Source organism: Panulirus ornatus, chromosome 58 (assembly GCF_036320965.1).
Source record: "Panulirus ornatus isolate Po-2019 chromosome 58, ASM3632096v1, whole genome shotgun sequence".
In the NCBI taxonomy this organism is placed as follows: Eukaryota; Metazoa; Arthropoda; class Malacostraca; order Decapoda; family Palinuridae; genus Panulirus; species Panulirus ornatus.
Genome location: NC_092281.1, coordinates 28,788,601 through 28,812,025, shown reverse-complemented (window position 1 = coordinate 28,812,025; position 23,425 = coordinate 28,788,601). Strand labels below are relative to the sequence as shown.

The 23,425-nt window shown below is 42.7% G+C and overlaps 1 protein-coding gene across 1 annotated transcript in view; it reads left to right on the top strand.

Moving 5' to 3' along the window:
* Not1 (CCR4-NOT transcription complex subunit 1) overlaps nucleotides 1-23,425 on the top strand; it is a 560,605-nt gene that overhangs the window by 93,335 nt on the left and 443,845 nt on the right. The window contains exon 7 of the mRNA XM_071695617.1: nucleotides 1,560-1,837. Coding sequence (XP_071551718.1) covers nucleotides 1,560-1,837 — 278 coding nt within the window. The remainder of the gene's footprint in view (nucleotides 1-1,559; nucleotides 1,838-23,425) is intronic.

Below are 23,425 nucleotides of genomic sequence, written 5' to 3'. Positions count from 1 at the left end.
CACATATTTTTTTTTCATGATCTGTTGCTTTTTTCGTGCTATCAAGGTAACTTTAATGTGATGGCCTCAATTAGGACTTCTGTGTCCCATGCGGTCTCAGCTAACATACAAAAAAAATGTTATTTTAAGAAAGCTTCATGTCTATCGGTATCTACCAAGAAAGCTTCAAATATTTTGGTATCAAAAGTTCAATATCTTTCAGTATCTTAGTAGCATTTACCAGCCAGGCTCCCAGATGCTGATTGTTAGCTTGTAACGTGGAATATTTCAAAGTATATTGATGTCATTTACTGCCAAACACTGCTTATTTATTCAGTAAAGGTGCAGAAAGAACGAAACCATCTCCATGACCTCTTGTCTTATTGGTAGTTGTGTCAACACTCGTCAGTCCATAATTTAGCAGTCGATGAAGCTAACAAAAAAGCAGTTATATACTGTAATTGTATTTTCATTTATTTTTTTTTTTTCTTGCTTTGTCGCTGTCTCCCGCATTTGCGAGGTAGCGCAAGGAAACAGACGAAAGAAATGGCCTAACCCATCCCCATACACATTTATATACATACGTCCACACACGCAAATATACATACCTACACAGCTTTCCATGGTTTACCCCAGACGCTTCACATGCCCTGATTCAACCCACTGACAGCATGTCAACCCCGGTATACCACATCGATCCAATTCACTCTATTCCTTGCCCACCTTTCACCCTCCTGCATGTTCAAGCCCCGATCACACAAAATCTTTTTCACTCCATCTTTCCACCTCCAATTTGGTCTCCCACTTCTCCTCGTTCCCTCCACCTCCGACACATATATCCTCTTGGTCAATCTCTCCTCACTCATTCTCTCCATGTGCCCAAACCATTTCAAAACACCCTCTTCTGCTCTCTCAACCACGCTCTTTTTATTTCCACACATCTCTCTTACCCTTACGTTACTTACTCGATCAAACCACCTCACACCACACATTGTCCTCAAACATCTCATTTCCAGCACATCCATCCTCCTGCGCACCACTCTATCCATAGCCCACGCCTCGCAACCATACAACATTGTTGGAACCACTATTCCTTCAAACATACCCATTTTTGCTTTTCGAGATATTGTTCTCAACTTCCACACATTCTTCAAGGCTCCCAGAATTTTCGCCCCCTCCCCCACCCTATGATCCACTTCCGCTTCCATGGTTCCATCCGCTGCCAGATCCACTCCCAGATATCTAAAACACTTTACTTCCTCCAGTTTTTCTCCATTCAAACTTACCTCCCAATTGACTTGACCCTCAACCCTACTGTACCTAATAACCTTGCTTTCATGTATTTATGAATACTTATTAAATTTATTTTCATATATTTTTATTTATTCATCCCCCACCCCCATACACACATACACACGCGTGCATGGTGATGGACTGCTAGACCATGCTTGGGGTTTACCATGTACAAGATTTTATTTTGTGGAAACACCTGATGGTTTTGAATATTTCTTTTAGAATATTTACACATTTATCTATATCTGATAGAAAGTGTAAAACAATTTTGTGTTCCTTTCCATCAGATTGGACTCCAGAATCTAAATTCACCGAGCTCATTGTGGAGTGACAGCAAAGACAAGGCCCCAAGTTCTCAGCCTCAATCATCATCTGGAAATGAAGTGGGATTGAGCGGATCAGGAAGCCTTGCAGGTCCTCACGGATGGAATGTAGAGGTCTTTATCAAAGGCCTCCTTGAGGTTGCCCCAAATCTTAATGTGAAAGAGGTTTTTACAAAACTAGACCACAAAGGGTTCTTAGTTAAAGACAGACAAGGATTAAAGCTGCTCATTACTGCTCTCAGGTAAGACCTTTATTTTTTTTTTTTTTTTGCCTCCAAGTGTATGATTATAGTATTTTATACTTATTATACTTTGTCACTGTCTCCCGTGTTAGTGAGGTAGTGCAAGGAAACAGACAAAAGAATGGCTCAACCGGCCCTCATACACATTTATGTACATACACGCCCACACACACACACACACATATACATACCTATACATTTCAATGTATACATACATACACATGCACAAACATATACATATATACACATGTACATATTCAAACTTGCTGCCTTCATCCATTCCCGTCACCTCCCTGCCACACATGAAATGGCACCCCCTTCCCCCCGCACACGCAAGGTAGCGCTAGGATAAGACAACAAAGGCCACATTCATCCACACTCAATCTCTAGCTGTCATGTGTAATGCACTGAAACCACAGCTCCCTTTCCACATGTAGGCCCACAAAACTTTCCATGGTTTACCCCAGACACTTCACATGCCGTGGTTCAATCCATTGACAGCACGTCAACCCCGATACACCACATCGTTCCAATTCAATCTATTTCTTGCATGCCCTTCACCCTCCTGCATGTTCACGCCCCAATAGCTCAAAATCTTTTTCACTCCATCCTTCCTCCTCCAAAGTAGTCTCCCATTTCTCATTCCCTCCACCTGTCAATCTTTCATCACTCATTCTCTCCATGTGACCAAACCATTTCAATACACCCTCTTCTGCTCTCTCAACCACACTTTTTTTTTTATTTCCACACATCTCTCTTACCCTTTCATTACTTACTCGATCAAACCATTTCACACCACATATTATTCTCAAACATCTCATTTCCAACACATCCACCTTTCTCCGCATGACCCTATCAATAGCCCATGCCTTGCACCCATATAACATTGTTGGAACCACTATTCCTTCAAATTTGACATACCCAATTTTGCTCACCGAGATAACGTTCTCACCTTCCACACATCCTTCAGTGCTCCCAGAACTTTCACCCCCTCCCCCACCCTGACTCACTTCTGCTTCCATTGTTCCATCCACTGCCAAAATCCACTCCCAGATATCTAAAACACTTCACTTCCTTCAGTTTTTCTCCCTTCAAACATACCTCCCAATCGCCTTGTCCCTCAACCCTACTGAACTCAATAACCTTGTTCTTATTCACATTTACTCTCAGCTTTCTTCTTTCACACACTTTACCAAACTCAGTCACCAGCTTCTGCAGTTTCTCACCCGAATCAGCCACCAGTGCTGTATCATCAGATTACAACAACTAACTCAATTCCCAAGCGCTCTCATCCACATCAGACTGCATACTTGCCCTTCTCTCCAAAACTCATGCATTCATCTTCCTAACAACCCCATCCATAAACAAATTTAACAACCATGGAAACATCACGCACCCCTGCCGTAAACCGACATTCACTGTGAACCAATCACTTTCCTCTCTTTCCACTTGTACACATGCCTTACATCCTTGATAAAAACTTTTCACTGCTTCTTGTGACTTACCTCCCGCACCATATACTCTTAATACCTTCCACAGAGGATCTCTATCAACTCTTTTCATATGCCTTTTGCAGATCCATAAATGCTACATACAAATCCATTTGTTTTTCTAAGTATTTCTCACATGCATTCTTCAAAGTAAACACCTGATCCACACATCTTCTACAACTTCTGAAGCCACACCATTCTTCGTCTCTTTCCTGGCGCTACCTCGATGACACAGGAAATAGCAATTTTGTATAATAAAAAAGATAATAATATGTGCACAAACTGTAGGTAAAAAAATTAAATCATATGGTACTATGTATATAGTACCATATGATTTACTTTTTTAATATATGTAGGTTGTGTATATATTTTTTGATTTTTTTGATTATACATAATTGCTGTTTCCTGAGTCAGAGATAGTGCCAGGAAACAAAGAATGGCCCATCCGGTCATACACACACACACACATATATATATATATATAAGGAATAGTGGTTCCAACAATGTTGTATGGTTGCGAGGCGTGGGCTATGGATAGAGTTGTGTGCAGGAGGGTGGATGTGCTGGAAATGAGATGTTTTAGGACAATGTGTGGTGTGAGGTGGTTTGATCGAGTAAGTAATGTAAGGGTAAGAGAGATGTATGGAAATAAGAAGAGCGTGGTTGAGAGAGCAGAAGAGGGTGTTTTGAAATGGTTTGGGCACATGGAGAGAATGAGTGAGGAAAGATTGACCAAGAGGACATATGTGTCGGAGGTGGAGGGAACGAGGAGAAGCGGGAGACCAAATTGGAGGTGGAAAGATGGAGCGAAAAAGATTTTGAGTGATCAGGGCCTGAACATGCAGGATGGTGAAAGGCGGGCAAGGAATAGAGTGAATTAGATCGATGTGGTATACCGGAGTCGATGCGCCGCCAACGGACTGAACCAGGGCATGTGAAGCGTTCGGGGCAAACCATGGAAAGCTGTGTGGGGCCCGGACGTGGAAAGGGAGCTGTGGTTTCAGGCATTATTACATGACAGCTAGAGACTGAGTGTGAATGAATGGGGCCTTTGTTGTCTTTTCCTAGCACTACCTCGCACACATGAGGGGGGAGGGGGATGTTATTCCATGTGTGGCGAGGTGGTGATGGGAATGAATAAAGGCAGACAGTGTGAATTGTGTGCATGTGTATATATGTATGTGTCTGTGTGTATATATATGTGTACATTGAGATGTATGGGTATGTATATTTGCGTGTGTGGACGTGTATGTATATACATGTGTATGGGGGTGGGTTGGGCCATTTCTTTCGTCTGTTTCCTTGCGCTACCTCGCAAACGCGGGAGACAGCGACAAAGCAAAATAAATAATAAATAAATCTGGGAGTGGATCTGGCAGCGGATGGAACCATGGAAGCTGAAGTGAATCATAGGGTGGGGGAGGGGGCGAAAATCCTGGGAGCCTTGAAGAATGTGTGGAAGTCAAGAACCTTATCTCCGAAAGCAAATATGGCTATGTTTGAAGGAATAGTGGTTCCAACAATGTTGTGTGGTTGCAAGGCGTGGGCTATGGATAGAGTTGTGCGCAGGAGGGTGGATGTGCTGGAAATGAGATGTTTGAGGACAATATGTGGTGTGAGGTGGTTTGATCGAGTAAGTAATGTAAGGGTAAGAGAGATGTGTGGAAATAAAAAGAGCGTGGTTGAGAGAGCAGAAGAGGGTGTTTTGAAATGGTTTGGGCGCATGGAGAGAATGAGTGAGGAAAGATTGACCAAGTGGATATATGTGTCGGAGGTGGAAGGAACGAGGAGAAGTGGGAGACCAAATTGGAGGTGGAAAGATGGAGTGAAAAAGATTTTGAGTGATCGGGGCCTGAACATGCAGGAGGGTGAAAGTCGGGCAAGGAATAGAGTGAATTGGATCGATGTGGTATACCGGGGTAGACGTGCTGTCAGTGGATTGAGTCAGGGCATGTGAAGCGTCTGGGGTAAACCATGAAAAGTTCTGTGGGGCCTGGATGTGGAAAGGGAGCTGTGGTTTCAGGCATTATTACATGACAGCTAGAGACTGAGTGTGAACGAATGGGGCCTTTGTTGTCTTTTCCTAGCGCTACCTCGCACACATGAGGGGGAAGGGGGATGTTATTCCATGTGTGGTGAGGTGGCGCTGGGAATGAATAAAGGCAGACAGTGTAAATTGTGTGCATGTGTATATATGTATGTGTCTGTGTGTGTATATATTTGTGTTCATTGAGTTGTATAGGTATGTATATTTGCGTGTGTGGACGTGTATGTATATACATGTGTATGGGGGTGGGTTGGGCCATTTCTTTCGTCTGTTTCCTTGCGCTACCTCGCAAACGCGGGAGACAGTGACAAAGCAAAAAGATAAAAATAAACACCCATACACACACATATACATATCAACATAACAGACACATATATTCATAATTGTTTGCACTCATCCATTTCTGTTGCTTCCCTGCCACACAGGAAATAGTGTTGCTACCTCCTGCTTCAGCAGATAGTGCCAGGAAAACGGAAAAAAAGGCCACATTCATTTACACTTAGTCTCTAGCTGTCATATATAATGTACTGAAATCACAGCTCCCAGTCCACATCCAGGCCCTACAGACCGTTCCATGGTTTACCCCAAATGCTTTACAATCCCTCGTTCAGTCCAGTGACAGCATGTCGACCCTGGCATACCACATCGTTCCAATTCACTGTATTCCTTGCACACCTCTAACCCTCCTATATGTTCTGGCTCCAATCACTCAAAATCATTTTCACTCCATCATTCCACCTCCAATTTGGTTTCCTGCTTCTCTTTGTTCCCTCCACCTCTTACGCATATATCCTTTTTGTCAGTCTTTCATCACTCATTCTCTCGATATATCAAAACCATTTCAACACACACACTTCTGCTTTCTCAACCACACTTTTTATTTCCACACATCTCTCTTACCCTTTCATTACTTAGTCAAAACACCTCACACCATACATTGTCCTTAGACATTCATTTTCAATACATCCATCTTCCTCCATACAACTCTATTTATAGCCCATGCCTCGCAACCATATAACATTGTTGGAACTACTATTCCTTCAAACATACCCATTTTTGCTCTCTGAGATAACTTTCTCTCTTACACATTCTTCATCGCTCCCAGAACCATCACCCCCTCCCCCACCCGGTGACTCACTTCCGCTTCTCTGGTTCCATCCACTGCTTAGTCCACTCCCAGATATCTAAAGCACTTCACTTCCTCCAGCTTTTCTCCATTCAAACTTACATCCCAGTTAACTTGTCCCTCAACCCTACTGAACCTAATAACCTTGCTTGTATTCATATTTACTCTTTACATAGTGTCTATATAGTTATTATACTTGATTGCCATTTTCTGCATTAGCAAGATAGGTAGTGCCAGGAAACAGACGAAGAAAGACCCATCCTCTCATATACACAAAATTATACATGCACATACACATACAAGTACATATACATATATACATACACATCCCTGGGGATAGGGGAGAAAGAATACTTCTCACGTATTCCCTGCGTGTCATAGAAGGCTACTAAAAGGGAAGGGAGCAGGGGGCTGGAAATCCTCCCCTCTCGTTTTTAATTTTCCAAAAGAAGCAACAGAGAAGGGGGCCTAGTGAGGATATTCCCTCAAAGGCTCAGTCCTCTGTTCTTAACGCTACCTCGCTAACGCGGGAAATGGCGAATAGTATGAAAAAAAAATCCATAAGTATATGTTTCCCACATATTCCTCGCATGTTGTAGAAGGCGACTAAAGGGGGCGGGAGCAGGGGGCAGGAAACCCTCCCCTACTTGTATTTCAATTTCTGAAATAGGAAACAGAAGGAGTCAAGTGGGGAGTGCTCATCCTCCTTTAGGGCTCAGACTCGGGTGTCAGTGTGTGTGGATGTAACCAGGATGAGGAGAATGGAGAAATTGGTAGTATGTTTGAGGAAAAAAAACTTGGATGTTCTGGCTCTGTGTGAAATGAAGCCCAAGGGTAAAGGGGAAGAAAGGCTTGGAAATGCCTTGGGAGTCAAGTCTGGTTGGTGAGAGAACAAGAGCTAAGGAAGGAGTAGCACTGCTTCTGAAACAGGAATTGTGGGAGTATGTGATAGAGTATAAGAAAGTAAATTCTACATTGATGTGAGTCAAGGTGCGTACAGAGCATCAGATTGGGGAGGAGCAGTGTGGTTGCAGAAGGGGTAGAGGATGTGTGGATCAGGTGTTTGCTTTGAAGAATGTATTTGAGAAATACTTAGAAAAGCAAATGGATTTGTATGTAGCATTTATGTATCTGGAGAAGGCATGTGATAGAGTTGATCGAGATGCTCTGTGGGAGGTATTAAGAATATATGGTGTTGGAGGTAAGTTGCTAGAAGCAGTGAAAAGCTTTTATCGAGGATGTAAGGCATGTGTACGAGTAGGAAGAGAGGAAGGTGATTGGTTCCCAGTGAATATCGGTTTGCAGCAGGGGTGCGTGATGTCTCCATGGTTGTTTAATTTGTTTATGGATGGAGTTGTTAGGGAGTTGAATGCAAGAGTTTTGGAAAGAGGGGCAAGTATGCAGTTTGTTGGGAATGAGAGGGCTTGGGAAGTAAGTCAGTTGTTGTTTGCTGATGACACAGTGCTGGTGGCTGATTTGGGTGAGAAGCTGTAGAAGCAGGTGACTGAGTTTAGTAAAGTGTGTGAAAGAAGAAAGCTGAGAGTAAATGTGAATAAGAGCAAGGTTATTAGGTTCAGTAGGGTTGAGGGACAAGTCAATTGGGAGGTAAGTTTGAATGAAGAAAAACTGGAGGAAGTGAAGTGTTTTAGATATCTGTGAGTGGATTTGGCGGTGGTTGGAACCATGGAAGTGGAAGTGAGTCACAGGGTGGGGGAGGGGGCGAAGATTCTGGGAGTGTTGAAGAATGTGTGGAAGTCGATAACATAATCTTAGAAAGCAAAAATGGGTATGTTTAAAGGAATAGTGGTTCCAACAATGTTATATGGTTGTGAAGTTTGGGAGATAGATAGGTTTGTGCTGAGGAGGGTGGATGTGTTGGAAATGAGATGTTTGAGGACGATGTGTGGTGTGAGGTGGTTTGATCGAGTAAGTAATGAAAGGGTAAGAGAGATGTGTGGAAATAAAAAGAGTGTTGTTGAGAGAGCAGAAGAGGGTGTTTTGAAATGCTTTGGTCACATGGAGAGAATGAGTGAGGAAAGTTTGACAAAGAGGATATATGTGTCAGAGGTGGAGGGAATGAGAAGTGGGAGACCAAATTGGAGGTGGAAAGATGGAATGAAAAAGATTTTGTGTGATCGGGGCCTGAACATGCAGGAGGGTGAGAGGTGTGCAAGGAATAGAGTGAATTGGAACGATGTGGTGTACTGGGGTAGACGTGCTGTCACTGGATTGAACCAGGGTATGTGAAGCGTCTGGGGTAAACCATAGAAAGTTGTGTGGGGCCTGGATGTAGAAAGGGAGCTGTGGTTTTGGTGCATTATTACATGACAGTTAGAGACTGATTTTGAACGAATGGGACCTTTGTTGTCTTCCTAGTGCTACCCCACCCACATGAGGGGGAAGGGGGTTGTTATTTCATGTGTGGCGGGGTGGCGATGGGAATGAGTAAAGGCAGACAGTGTGAATTATGTACATGTGTATATATGTATGTCTGTGTGTGTATATATATGTATACGTTGAGATGTATAGGTATATGTGTGTGTGGACGTGTATGTATATACATGTGTATGTGGGTGGGTTGGGTCATTCTTTCGTCTGTTTCCTTGTGCTATCTCGCTAACGCGGGAGACAGCGAAAAAGCAAAATGAATACATACGCAGACATATACATATATATAAACATGCATATATTCATACATGCTGCCTTCATCCATTTCCGCTGCCACCCCGCCACATGTGAAATGTGGCAGGTTTGGATGGTATTGCAGTGGAATTTATTAAAAAAGAGTGTGATTGTATTGTTGACTGGTTGGTAAGGTTATTTAATGTATGTATGACTCATGTTAAGGTGCCTGAGGATTGGCAGAATGCTTGCATAGTGCCATTGTACAAAGGCAAAGGGGATAAGAGTGAGTGCTCAAATGACAGAGGTATAAATTTGTTGAGTATTCCTGGTAAATTATATAGGAGGGTATTGATTGAGAGGGTGAAGGCATGTACAGAGCATCAGATTGGGGAAGAGCAGTGTGGTTTCAGAAGTGGTAGAGGATGTGTGGATCAGGTGTTTGCTTTGAAGAATGTATGTGAGAAATACTTAGAAAAGTAAATGGATTTGTATGTAGCATTTATGTATCTGGAGAAGGCATATGATAGAATTGATAGAGATGCTCTGTGGAAGGTATTAAGAATATATGGTGTGGGAGGCAAGTTGTTAGAAGCAGTGAAAAGTTTTTATCGAGGATGTAGGACATGTGTACGTGTAGGAAGAGAGGAAAGTGATTGGTTCTGAGTGAATGTAGGTTTGCGGCAGGGGTGTGTGATGTCTCTATGGTTGTTTAATTTGTTTATGGATGGGGTTGTTAGGGAGGTGAATGCAAGAGTTTTGGAAAGAGGGGCAAGTATGCAGTGTGTTGTGGATGAGAGAGCTTGGGAAGTGAGTCAGTTGTTGTTCGCTGATGATACAGAGCTGGTGGCTGATTCATGTGAGAAACTACAGAAGCTGGTGACTGAGTTTGGTAAAGTGTGTGAAGGAAGAAAGTTAAGAGTAAATGTGAATAAGAGCAAGGTTATTAGGTACTGTAGGGTTGAGGGTCAAGTCAATTGGGAGGTAAGTTTGAATGAAGAAAAACTGGAGGAAGTAAAGTGTTTTAGATATCTGGGAATGGATCTGGCAGCAGATGGAACCATGGAAGCGGAGTGAACCATAGGTTGGGGGAGGGGGCGAAAATCCTGGGTGCCTTGAAGAATGTTTGGAAGTCGAGAACATTATCTCGAAAAGCAAAAATGGGTATGTTTGAAGGAATAGTGGTTCCAACAATGTTGTATGGTTGCGAGGCATGGGCTATGGATAGAGTTGTGCGCAGGAGGGTGGATGTGCTGGAAATGAGATGTTTGAGGACAATATGTGGTGTGAGGTGGTTTGATCGAGTAAGTAATGTAAGGGTAAGAGAGATGTGTGGAAATAAAAAGAGTGTGGTTGAGAGAGCAGAAGAGGGTGTTTTGAAATGGTTTGGTCACATGGAGAGAATGAGTGAGGAAAGATTGACCAAGAGGATATATGTGTCGGAGGTGGAGGAAACGAGGAGAAGTGGAAGACCAAATTGGAGGTGGAAAGATGGAGTGAAAAAGATTTTGAGTGATCGGGACCTGAACATGCAGGAGGGTGAAAGGCGTGCAAGGAATAGAGTGAATTGGAACGATGTGGTATACCGGGGTCGACGTGCTGTCAATGGATTGAACCAGGGCATGTGAAGCGTCTGGGGTAAACCATGGAAAGTTGTTTGGGGCCTGGATGTGGAAAGGGAGCTGTGGTTTCGGTGCATTATTACATGACAGCTAGAGGTGTATGTGGGTGGGTTGGGCCATTCTTTCGTCTGTTTCCTTGCGCTACCTCGCTAACACGGGAGATAGCAACAAAGCAAAATAATAATGATAATAATTATAATGTAAGGCATGTGTACGAGTAGGAGGAGAAGAGAGTGAGTGGTTCCCAGTGAAGGTCAGTCTGCAGCAGGGGTGTGTGATGTCTCCATGGCTGTTTAATTTGTTTATGGATGGGGTGGTTAGGTAGGTGAAAGCAAGGGTTTTGGAGAGAGAGGTGAGTATGCAGTCTAGTTTAGGATGAGAAGGCCTCAGAAATGAGTCATTTGTTGTGTGCTGATGATACAGCATTGGTTGTTGATGCAAGTGAGAAACTGCAGAGGTTGGTGACTGAGTTTGGAAAAGTGTGTGAAAGAAGAAAGTTGAGAATAAATGTGAATAAGAGCAAGGTTATTAGGTTCAGCAGGGTTGAGGGACAAGTTGATTGGGATGTAAGTTTGTATTGAGAAGAATTGGAGGAAGTAAAGTGTTTTGGATATCTGGGCATGGACTTAGCTGCGGATGGAACCATGGCAGTGAAAGAGAGTCACAGGGTGGGGGAGGGGGCGAAGGTTCTGGAATCGATGAAGAATGTGTGGAAAGAGAGAGCATTATATCAGAAACCAAAAATGGGTATGTTTGAAGGAATAGTAGTTCCAACAATATGGTTTTGAGGCATGGGCTATATATAGGATTTTACAGAGGAGGGTGGATGTGTTGGAAATGTAATGTTTGAGGACAGTATGTGATGTGAGGTGGTTTAATCAAGTAGTGAAAGGGTATGAGAGATATATGGTAATAAAAAGAGTGTGGTTAAGAGAGCAGAAGAGGGTGTGTTGAAATGGTTTGGACATATGGCGAGAATGAGTGAGGAAAGGTTGACAAAGAGGATACGTGACAGAGGTGGAGGAGACAAGAAGTGAGAGACCAGATTGGAGATGGAATGATAGAGTGTAGAAGATTTTGAGTGATCAGGGACTGAACATGCAGGAGGGTGAGGCATGCAAGGAATAGAGTGAATTGGAACAATGTGGTATACCAGGATCGTCTTGCTGTCAATTGACTGAACCAAGGCTTATGAAACGTGTGGGGTAAACCATGGAAAGGTGTGTGGGGCCTGGATGTGGATAGGGAGCTGTAGTTTCACTACATTACACCCAACAGCTAGAGGCTGAGCATGAATGAATGTGGCTTTTTTTGTCTTTTCCTGGTGCTATCTCAGTGAAGGGGTGGGGATGCTATTTCCTATGTGGCAGGGTAGAGATAGATGGATGAAGGCAGGCAAGTATGAATATGTAAATGTGTATGTATGTATATGTATGTTTTGTATATGTTATGTATATGTATGTATATGTGTGTATGTGGGCATTTTTGTATATATACGTGTATATGAATGGATGGGCCATTCTTCGTCTCTTTCCAGGCACCACCTCGCTGACACAGGAAGCATCGATTAAGTGTAATGGAATATTTATATTTATATTCATTATACTTTGTCGCTGTCTCCCGTTTTAGTGAGTTAGCGCAAGGAAACAGACAAAAGAACGGCCCAACCCACCCACCTACACATGGATATACATAAACGCCCACACATGCACATATACATACCTATACATTTCAATGTATACATACATATACAGACATATACATATATACACATGTACATGCTGCCTTCATTCATTCCCGCCGCCTCCCCACCACACATGAAATGGCTCCCTCCTCCCTCGCGTTCTTGCGAGGTAACGCTATGAAAAGACAACAAAGGCCACATTCGTTCACACTCAGTCTCTAGCTCTCATGTGTAATGCACTGAAACCACAGCTCCCTTTTCACATCTAGGCCCCACAAAACTTTCCATGGTTTACCCAGACACTTCAAATACCCTGGTTCAATCCATTGACAACACGTCGACCCCAGTATACCACATCTTTCCAATTCACTCTATTCCTTCCTTGCCTTTCACCCTCCTTTTTCACTCCATCCTTCCACCTCCAATTTGGTCGCCCACTTCCCATCGTTCCCTCCACCTCTGACACATATATCCTCTTTGTCAATCTTTTCTCACATATTTTCTCTGTGACCAAACCATTTCAATACACCCTCTTCTGCTCTCTCAACCACACACTTTTTGATAAAATACATCTCTCTCACCCTTTCATTACTTACTCGATCAAAACACCTCACACCACATATTGTCCTCAAACATTTCATTTCCAACACATCCCCCCTCCTCCGCACAACCCTATCTATAGCCCATGCCTCACAACCATATAACTTTGTTGGAACACTATTCCTTCAAACATGCCCATATTTGCTTTCCGAGATAATGTTCTCGCCTTCCACACATTCTTCAACGCTCCCAGAACCTTCGCCCCCTCCCTACCCTGTGACTCACCTCCACCTCGATGGTTCCATCCGCTACCATATCCACTCCCAGATATCTAAAACACTTCCCTTCCTCCAGTTTTTCTCCATTCAAACTTACCTCCCAATTGACTTGTCCCTTGACCCTACTGTACCTAATAACCTTGCTCTTATTCACATTTACTCTCAGCTTTTTTCTTTCACACACTTTACCAAACTCAGTCACCAGCTTCTGCAGTTTCTCACCCGAATCAACCGACTCATTTCCCAAGCCCTCTTATCCACAACAGACTGCATACTTGCCTCCATCCAAAACTTTTGCATTCACCTCCCTACCAACTCAATTCATAAACAAATTGAACAACCATGGAGACATCACGCACCCCTGCCGCAAACTAACATTCACTGGGAACCAATCACTTTCCTCGCTTCCTACTCACACACATTCCTTACATCCTTGATTAAAACTTTTCAATGCCTCTAGCAACTTGTCTCCTCCCACCATATACTCCTAATACCTTCCACAAAGCATCTCTTTTGACTCTATCATATGCCTTCTCCAGATACATAAATGCCACATACAAATCCATTTTTTTTTTTAAGTATTTCTCACCTACTTTCTTCAAAGCAAACACCTGATCCACACATCCTCTACCACTTCTGAAACCACACTGCTATTCCTAAATCTGATGCTCTGTACATGCCTTCACCCTGTCAATCAATACCCTCCCATATAATTTCCCAGGAATACTCAACAAACTTATACCTCTGTAATTTGAACTCTCACCTTTGTTCCCTTTGCCTTTGTACAATGGCAGTATGCATCCATTCCGCTAATCCTGAGGCACTTCACCAAGAGCCATACATATATTGAATATCCTCACCAACAAGTCAACAACACAGTCACCCCCTTCTTTAAATGAATTCCACTGCAATACCATCCAAGCCTCTTCGGCTTTCATCTTCCACAAAGCTTTCACTACCTCTTCTCCGTTTACCAAACCATTCTCCCTGACCCTCTCACTTTGCATACCACCTCGACCAAAACATCCTATATCTGCCACTCTGTCATCCAACACATTCAGCAAACCTTCAAAATACTCATCCCATCTCCCTCTCACATCACCACTACTTGTTATTACCTCACTATTAGCCCCCTTCACCGATGTTCCCATTTGCTCTCTTGTCTTATGCACTTTATTTACCTTCTTCCAAAATATCTTTTTATTCTCCCAAAAATTTAATGATACTCTCTCATCCCAACTTTCAATTGCCCTCTTTCCCTCTTTTTCACTTCTTGCACCTTTCTCTTGGCCTCTTGCCTCTTTCCTTTATACATCTTCCAGTCATTTGCACTATTTCCCTGCAAAAATCATCCATTACCTCCCTCTTCTCTTTCAGTAATAATCTTACTTCTTCATTCCACCACTCACTACCATTTCTAATCTGCCCACCTCCCACATTTCTCATGCCCCAAGCATCTTTTGTGCAAGTCATCACCGCTTCCCTAATTACATCCCATTCCTCCCCCACTCTACTTACGTCCTTTGCTCTCACCTTCTTCCATTCTGCACTCAGTCTCTCCTGATACTTCCTCACAAGTCTCCTTCCCAAGCTCACTTCTTCTCACCACTGTCTTCACCCCAACATTCACTCTTCTTTTCTGAAAACTTATGCAAATCTTCACCTTTACCTCCACAAGATAAGCATCAGACATCCCTCCAGTTGCACCTCTCAGCACATTAACATCCAAAAGTCTCTCTTTCACGCACCTATCAATTGACATGTAATCTAATAATGCTCTCTGGCCAACTCTGCTACTTGCATACGTATACTTATGTATATCCCAATTACCAGTCCTTTTTCAGCATACAAATCTATAAGCTCTTCAGCATTTCCATTTACAACACTGAACACCCCATGTACACCAATTATACCCTCAACTGCCACACAACTCACCTTTTCACTCAAATCCCCCATCACTATAACCCGGTCTCGTGCATCAGAGCTGCTAACACACACCCTCAGCTTCTCCCAAAGCACTTGCCTCTCATGATCTTTCTTCTCATGACCAGGTGCATAGGCACTTTCAGTTTTACCCATATCAATCTAGTGTTTACTTTCTTACACTGTATCACATACTCCCACAACTCTTACTTCAGGAGTAGTGCTACTTCTTCCTTTGCTCTTGTCCTCTCACCAACCCCTGACTTTACTCCCAAGACAATTCCTAAACCATTCTTCTCCTTTACCCTTGAGCTTTGTTTCACTCAGAGCCAAAACATCCAGGTTCTTTTCCTCAAACATACTACCTATCTCTCCTTTTTTCTCATCTTGGTTACATCCACACACATTTCGACATCCCAATCTGAGCCTTCGAGGAGAATGAGCACTCCCCGCATGACTCCTTCTTCCGTTTCCCCTTTTAGAAAGTTAAAATACAAGGAGGGGAGGGTTTCTTTTCCCCCGTTCCCATGTGTGTTTGTGTGTATGAGTGATTGGGCTATTCTTCGTATGTTTCCTGGTATTATCTCGCTGATTTGTGAAACAGTGATTACCTATAATGATAATAAAAAATGTGTGTTTGTGTGTATACAAGTTTGTAGCATCTGTATGTGGGTGGATGGGTCTTTCTTTATCTGTTTCCTGGTGCTACCTTGCTAATGCGGGAATTCTCAATCAAGTATAATGAAATAGTCATAAGAAATATATATATATATATATATTTTTTTTTTTTTTTTTTTTTTCATACTATTCGCTATTTCCCGCGATAGCGAGGTAGCGTTAAGAACAGAGGACTGGGCCTTTGAGGGAATATCCTCACCTGCACCTCTTCTCTGTTCCTTCTTTTGGAAAAAAAAAAGAGAGGGGAGGATTTCCAGCCCCCCGCTCCCTTCCCTTTTAGTCGCCTTCTACGACACGCAGGGAATACGTGGGAAGTATTCTTTCTCCCCTATCCCCAGGGATATATATATATATATATATATATATATATATATATATATATATATATGTATATATATATATATATATATAAAAATGCAATTGAGTGGGAGATGTATAAAAGAAAGAGACAGGAGGTCAAGAGAAAGGTGCAAGAGGTGAAAAAAAGGGCAAATGAGAGTTGGGGTGAGAGAGTATCATTAAATTTTAGGGAGAATAAAAAGATGTTTTGGAAGGAGGTAAATAAAGTACGTAAGACAAGGGAGCAAATGGGAACTTCGGTGAAGGGCGCAAGTGGGGAGGTGATAACAAGTAGTGGTGATGTGAGAAGGAGATGGAGTGAGTATTTTGAAGGTTTGTTGAATGTGTTTGATGATAGAGTGGCAGATATAGGGTGTTTTGGTCGAGGTGGTGTGCAAAGTGAGAGGGTCAGGGAAAATGATTTGGTAAACAGAGAAGAGGTAGTGAAAGCTTTGCGGAAGATGAAAGCCGGCAAGGCAGCAGGTTTGGATGGTATTGCAGTGGAATTTATTAAAAAAGGGGGTGACTGTATTGTTGACTGGTTGGTAAGGTTATTTAATGTATGTATGACTCATGGTGAGGTGCCTGAGGATTGGCGGAATGCGTGCATAGTGCCATTGTACAAAGGCAAAGGGGATAAGAGTGAGGGCTCAAATTACAGAGGTATAAGTTTGTTGAGTATTCCTGGTAAATTATATGGGAGGGTATTGATTGAGAGGGTGAAGGCATGTACAGAGCATCAGATTGGGGAAGAGCAGTGTGGTTTCAGAAGTGGTAGAGGATGTGTGGATCAGGTGTTTGCTTTGAAGAATGTATGTGAGAAATACTTAGAAAAGCAAATGGATTTGTATGTAGCATTTATGGATCTGGAGAAGGCATATGATAGAGTTGATAGAGATGCTCTTTGGAAGGTATTAAGAATGTATGGTGTGGGAGGCAAGTTGTTAGAGGCAGTGAAAAGTTTTTATCGAGGATGTAAGGCATGTGTACGTGTAGGAAGAGAGGAAAGTGATTGGTTCTCAGTGAATGTAGGTTTGCGGCAGGGGTGTGTGATGTCTCCATGGTTGTTTAATTTGTTTATGGATGGGGTTCTTAGGGAGGTAAATGCAAGAGTTTTGGAAAGAAGGGCAAGTATGAAGTCTGTTGGGGATGAGAGAGCTTGGGAAGTGAGTCAGTTGTTGTTCGCTGATGATACAGCGCTGGTGGCTGATTCATGTGAGAAACTGCAGAAGCTGGTGACTGAGTTTGGAAAAGTGTGTGGAAGAAGAAAGTTAAGAGTAAATGTGAATAAGAGCAAGGTTATTAGGTACAGTAGGGTTGAGGGTCAAGTCAATTGGGAGGTGAGTTTGAATGGAGAAAAACTGGAGGAAGTGAAGTGTTTTAGATATCTGGGAGTGGATCTGGCAGCGGATGGAACCATGGAAGCGGAAGTGGATCATAGGGTGGGGGAGGGGGCGAAAATCCTGGGGGCCTTGAAGAATGTGTGGAAGTCGAGAACATTATCTCGGAAAGCAAAAATGGGTATGTTTGAAGGAATAGTGGTTCCAACAATGTTGTATGGTTGTGAGGCGTGGGCTATGGATAGAGTTGTGCGCAGGAGGATGGATGTGCTGGAAATGAGATGTTTGAGGACAATGTGTGGTGTGAGGTGGTTTGATCGAGTGAGTAACGTAAGGGTAAGAGAGATGTGTGGAAATAAAAAGAGCGTGGTTGAGAGAGCAGAAGAGGGTGTTTTGAAGTGGTTTGGGCACATGGAGAGGATGAGTGAGGAAAGATTGACCAAGAGGATATATGTGTCGGAGGTGGAGGGAACAAGGAGAAGAGGGAGACCAAATTGGAGGTGGAAAGATGGAGTGAAAAAGATTTTGTGTGATCGGGGCCTGAACATGCAGGAGGGTGAAAGGCGGGCAAGGAATAGAGTGAATTGGAGCGATGTGGTATACCGGGGTTGACGTGCTGTCAGTGGATTGAAGCAGGGCATGTGAAGCGTCTGGGGTAAACCATGGAAAACTGTGTAGGTATGTATATTTGCGTGTGTGGACGTATGTATATACATGTGTATGGGAGGGGGGGGCTGGGCCATTTCTTTCGTCTGTTTCCTTGCGCTACCTCGCAAACGCGGGAGACAGCGACAAAGTATAATGAAAAAAAATATATATATATATATATATATATGGTTTCAGAAGTGGGAGAGGATGTGTGGGTTAGGGTTTTGCTGTAAAGAATGTGTATGAATTATTTGGAAGGACATGGATTTGTTTGTGGTATGGAGCTAGCGAAGGCATATGATAGTTGATAAAGATGCTTTTTGCAAGGTCTTAAAAATATATGATGATGGAGCAAAGCAAGAACGCATATGATGGAGTTAATAGAGATGCTTTGCGCAAGGTCTTAAGAATATAGGGTGTTGGAGGAAAGCTGCTAGATGCAGTGAGAAGTTTTTGTCACTGGTGTAAGGCTTGTGTACTAGTAGGAAAAGAGGAGAGTGAATGGTTCCAAGTGAAGGCTGGTTTCCTGCAGGGGTGCATGATTTCACCTTGGTTGTTCAATTTGTCATGGATTTGGTGTTATGGGAGGTAAATGCAAGAATATTGGAGAAATGAGCAAGTAAGCAGTCTGTTGTGGATGAGAGTGCCTGGGAAGTGAGTCAGTTGTAGTTTGCTGGTGATACAGCACTGGTGGCAGATTCGAGCGAGAAAAGGCAGAGTTGGTGACTGAGTTTAGAAGTGTGTGAAAGGAGAAAGTTTAGAGTGAATGTGAATGAAAGCAGGTTATTAGGTTTGTAGAGTTGAGGTACAAGTTAGTTGAGGTGTGAATTTGATTGGAGAAAAATTGGAGGAAGTGTGGTGTTTTAGATACCTGCAAGTGGACATGGCACTAAATGGAACCATGGAAGTGTATGAGAGTTTTAGGTTGGGAAGGGAACAAAAAGCTTCTGGGAGCACTGATGAATGTGTGGAAAAAGAGGATGTTGGAGGGCAAAATTGGGTATGAATGAAGGAATAGTAGTCGCAACTAGATTATATGGGTGCATGGCAGGGGTTATAGATAAGGTTGTGTGAAGGAGGATGGATGTGTTGGACAGGAAATTGTGAGGATAATATTTGGTGTGAGCTGGTTTAACTGTGTATTTAATGTAAGGTTAAGAGAGATGCGTTGTAATAAATAGAGAGCAGGAGATGATTTGCTGAAATGGTTTGGACATATGAAGATAATGAGTGAGGAAAGGTTGACAAAGAGGATATGTGTCAGAATTTGGAGGGAACAAGGAGAATTGGGAGACCAAATTGAAGATGGAGGTTATTTGTTTATTTATTTTGCTTTGTCGATGTCTCCCGCGTTTGTGAGGTAGTGCAAGGAAACAGACGAAAGAAATGGTCCAACCCACCCCATACACATGTATATACACACACGTCCACACACGCAAATATATATACCTATACATCTCAGTGTACACATATATACACACACAGACACATACATATATACCCATGCACACAATTCACACTGTCTGCCTTTATTCATTCCCATCGCCACCCTGCCACACATGGAATACTATCCCCCTCCCCCCTCATGTGTGCGGGGTAGCGTTAGAAAAAGACAACAAAGGCCTCATTCGTTCACACTCAGTCTCTAGCTGTCATGCAATAATGCTCGAAACCACAGCTCCCTTTCCACATCCAGGCCCCACACAGCTTTCCATGGTTTACCCCAGACGCTTCACATGCCCTGATTCAATCAACTGACAGCACATCAACCCCGGTATACCACATCGATCCAATTCACTCTATTCCTTGCCCGCCTTTCACCCTCCTGCATGTTCAGGCCCCGATCACTCAAAATCTTTTTCACTCCATCTTTCCACCTCCAATTTGGTCTCCCACTTCTCCTCGTTCCCTCCACTTCCGACACATATATCCTCTTGGTCAATCTTTCCTCACTCATTCTCTCCATGTGCCCAAACCATTTCAAAACACCCTCTTCTGCTCTCTCAACCACGCTCTTTTTATTTCCACACATCTCTCTTACCCTTACATTACTTACTCGATCAAACCACCTCACACCACACATTGTCCTCAAACATCTCATTTCCAGCACATCCACCCTCCTGCGCACAACTCTATCCATAGCCCACGCTTCGCAACCATACAACATTGTTGGAACCACTATTCCTTCAAAGATACCCATTTTTGCTTTCCGAGATAATGTTCTCGACTTCCACACATTCTTCAAGGCTTCCAGGATTTTCGCCCCCTCCCCCACCCTATGATTCACTTCCGCTTCCATGGTTCCATCCGCTGCCAGATCCACTCCCAGATATCTAAAACACTTTACTTCCTCCAGTTTTTCTCCATTCAAACTTACCTCCCAATTGACTTGACCCTCAACCCTACTGTACCTAATAACCTTGCTCTTATTCACATTTACTCTTAACTTTCTTCTTTCACACACTTTACTAAAGAGGGCAAATGAGAGTTGGGGTGAGAGAGTATCATTAAATTTTAGGGAGAATAAAAAGATGTTCTGGAAGGAGGTAAATAAAGTGCGTAAGACAAGGGAGCAAATGGGAACTTCAGTGAAGGGCGCTAATGGGGAGGTGATAACAAGTAGTGGTGATGTGAGAAGGAGATGGAGTGAGTATTTTGAAGGTTTGTTGAATGTGTTTGATGATAGAGTGGCAGATATAGGGTGTTTTGGTCGAGGTGGTGTGCAAAGTGAGAGGGTTGGGGAAAATGATTTGGTAAACTGAGAAGAGGTAGTAAAAGCTTTGCGGAAGATGAAAGCCGGCAAGGCAGCAGGTTTGGATGGTATTACAGTGGAATTTTTTAAAAAAGGGGGTGACTGTATTGTTGACTGGTTGGTAAGGTTATTTAATGTATGACTCATGGTGAGGTGCCTGAGGATTAGCGGAATGCGTGCATAGTGCCATTGTACAAAGGCAAAGGGGATAAGAGTGAGTGCTCAAATTACAGAGGTATAAGTTTGTTGAGTATTCCTGGTAAACTATATGGGAGGGTATTGATTGAGAGGGTGAAGGCATGTACAGAGCATCAGATTGGGGAAGAGCAGTGTGGTTTCAGAAGTGGTAGAGGATGTGTGGATCAGGTGTTTGCTTTGAAGAATGTATGTGAGAAATACCTAGAAAAGCAAATGGATTTGTATGTAGCATTTCTGGATCTGGAGAAGGCATATCATAGAGTTGATAGAGATGCTCTGTGGAAGGTAATAAGAATATATGGTGTGGGTGGCAAGTTGTTAGAAGTAGTGAAAAGTTTTTATCAAGGATGTAAGGCATGTGTACGTGTAGGAAGAGAGGAAAGTGATTGGTTCTCAGTGAATGTAGGTTTGCGGCAGGGGTGTGTGATGTCTCCATGGTTGTTTAATTTGTTTATGGATGGGGTTGTTAGGGAGGTGAATGCAAGAGTTTTGGAAAGAGGGGCAAAAATGAAGTCTGTTGTGGATGAGAGAGCTTGGGAAGTGAGTCAGTTGTTGTTCGCTGATGATACAGCGCTGGTGGCTGATTCATGTGAGAAACTGCAGAAGCTGGTGAAGATGGAGGTATGGAGTGAAAAAGATTTGGAACAATCGGGGCCTGAACATGCAAGAGGATCAAGAGCATGCTTGGGATAGAGTGAATTGGATTGATGTATATTGGGGGTCATCGTGCTTTCAGTGGATTGAACCAGAGCATATGAATATGAAACATTTAGGGGTAAACCACGGAAAGGTTTGTAGGGCCTAGATGTGGATAGGGAGCCATGGTTTTGGTGCATTACATATGGCAGTTAGTGAATATATGTGAGTGGAAGTGGCCTTTCTTCATCGCTTTACTGGCACTACCTCACTGATGCTGGGGGTAGTGATCAAGTATGTATGAAAAGAAAATGTTTCTTTCATTTTTCTTTTCATTTATGCTGTTTCCTTTGAGGTTGGGGGGTTGCATCTCTCTCTCTCTCTCTCTCTCTCTCTCTCTCTCTCTCTCTCTCTCTCTCTCTCTCTCTCTCTCTCTTTCTCTCTCTCTCTCTCTCTCTCTCTCTCTCTCTCTCTCTCTCTCTCTCTCTCTCTCTCTCTCTCTTGTAGCTTTCCATTTTTGTCTCATATACATGAAGGTTGCTAGAAGTAACTCCACAAGCAGAAAATATCTCTTTATCTCTCAGATAACACTATGTGATTCTTTAAGTTTTTTTTTTTTTTATCCCCAGTTTAGAGGTGCTTGTATTGCATCCCTAAAAGAGGAACAAGAAAGAGCCAAATAAGGGTTTCTCAAAAACTCAGGCTTTGGTATCTGAATGTGTATGGATTTAATTACTTTTTGTGCTCTTTAGTGAGGGAGTTTTACACTCATGGGGCCCCATCTTTTGAACCATTTCTGCTTTCACTCGACTTTTTGGTTAGATTTGTTTCAGCCTTCAGCAACTCCTATGCTGTAAAAGTACTTTACAGTTTTTTATACATTTTTTTGTTTAATTTAATGCTATGTCCTGTGGTTTCTCTAGCCCTATATCTCTTTAAGAAATGTTTACAGTAACTGTTATTGATCCATTATAAGAACTTAAAAGTTGTGATTTGATAACCTCTCTCTCTCTCTCTCTCTCTCTCTCTCTCTCTCTCCCCCCCCCCCCCTTCTTCTTCTCTCTTCCACTGTTGGCATACACGAAACCTCAACCATATCCCTACAACTTGGCTTAAGTATTGTATCATCCTTGTTACCCTCCTCTGGATCTTTAGCTCTTTGTTGTTGTTCTGTTGCTGTGGCCAAGTTTGAAAACCATATTCTAGTTTTGAATTCTCATATGGATATGAACAGCTTCCTTAATATTTCCTTAATCTTGTAAGTGAAAGTTATTCCCTGCATTTCATAGAAGGCAGCTTAAAGGGGAGGGAGTGGGGGCTGGAAATTCTCCCCTCCTGTTTTTTACCTTTAGAAAAAAAAAGGAACAAAGGGGGCCAAATGAGAATATTCCCTCTAAGGCTCAGTCCTTTGTTCTTAATGCTACCTTGCATATGTAGGACCCTTGTGACAGGTTAGGGATGATATTGTTTCCCAAGTCCTTGCAAACACAATCCTGAAGCTTATATCTTGCATTACTGAGGTCTTCTTTCACATTTTCCCATCTTTAAGGTTGAATTTTATCAACCATACTTCAGATCAGCTTTGGCATTATTGTTGGTCCCCTTGTAAGTTGTTGCAATCCTCCTTGCTTTTCACTTACTTTATAACCTATGCATCATCCAAAA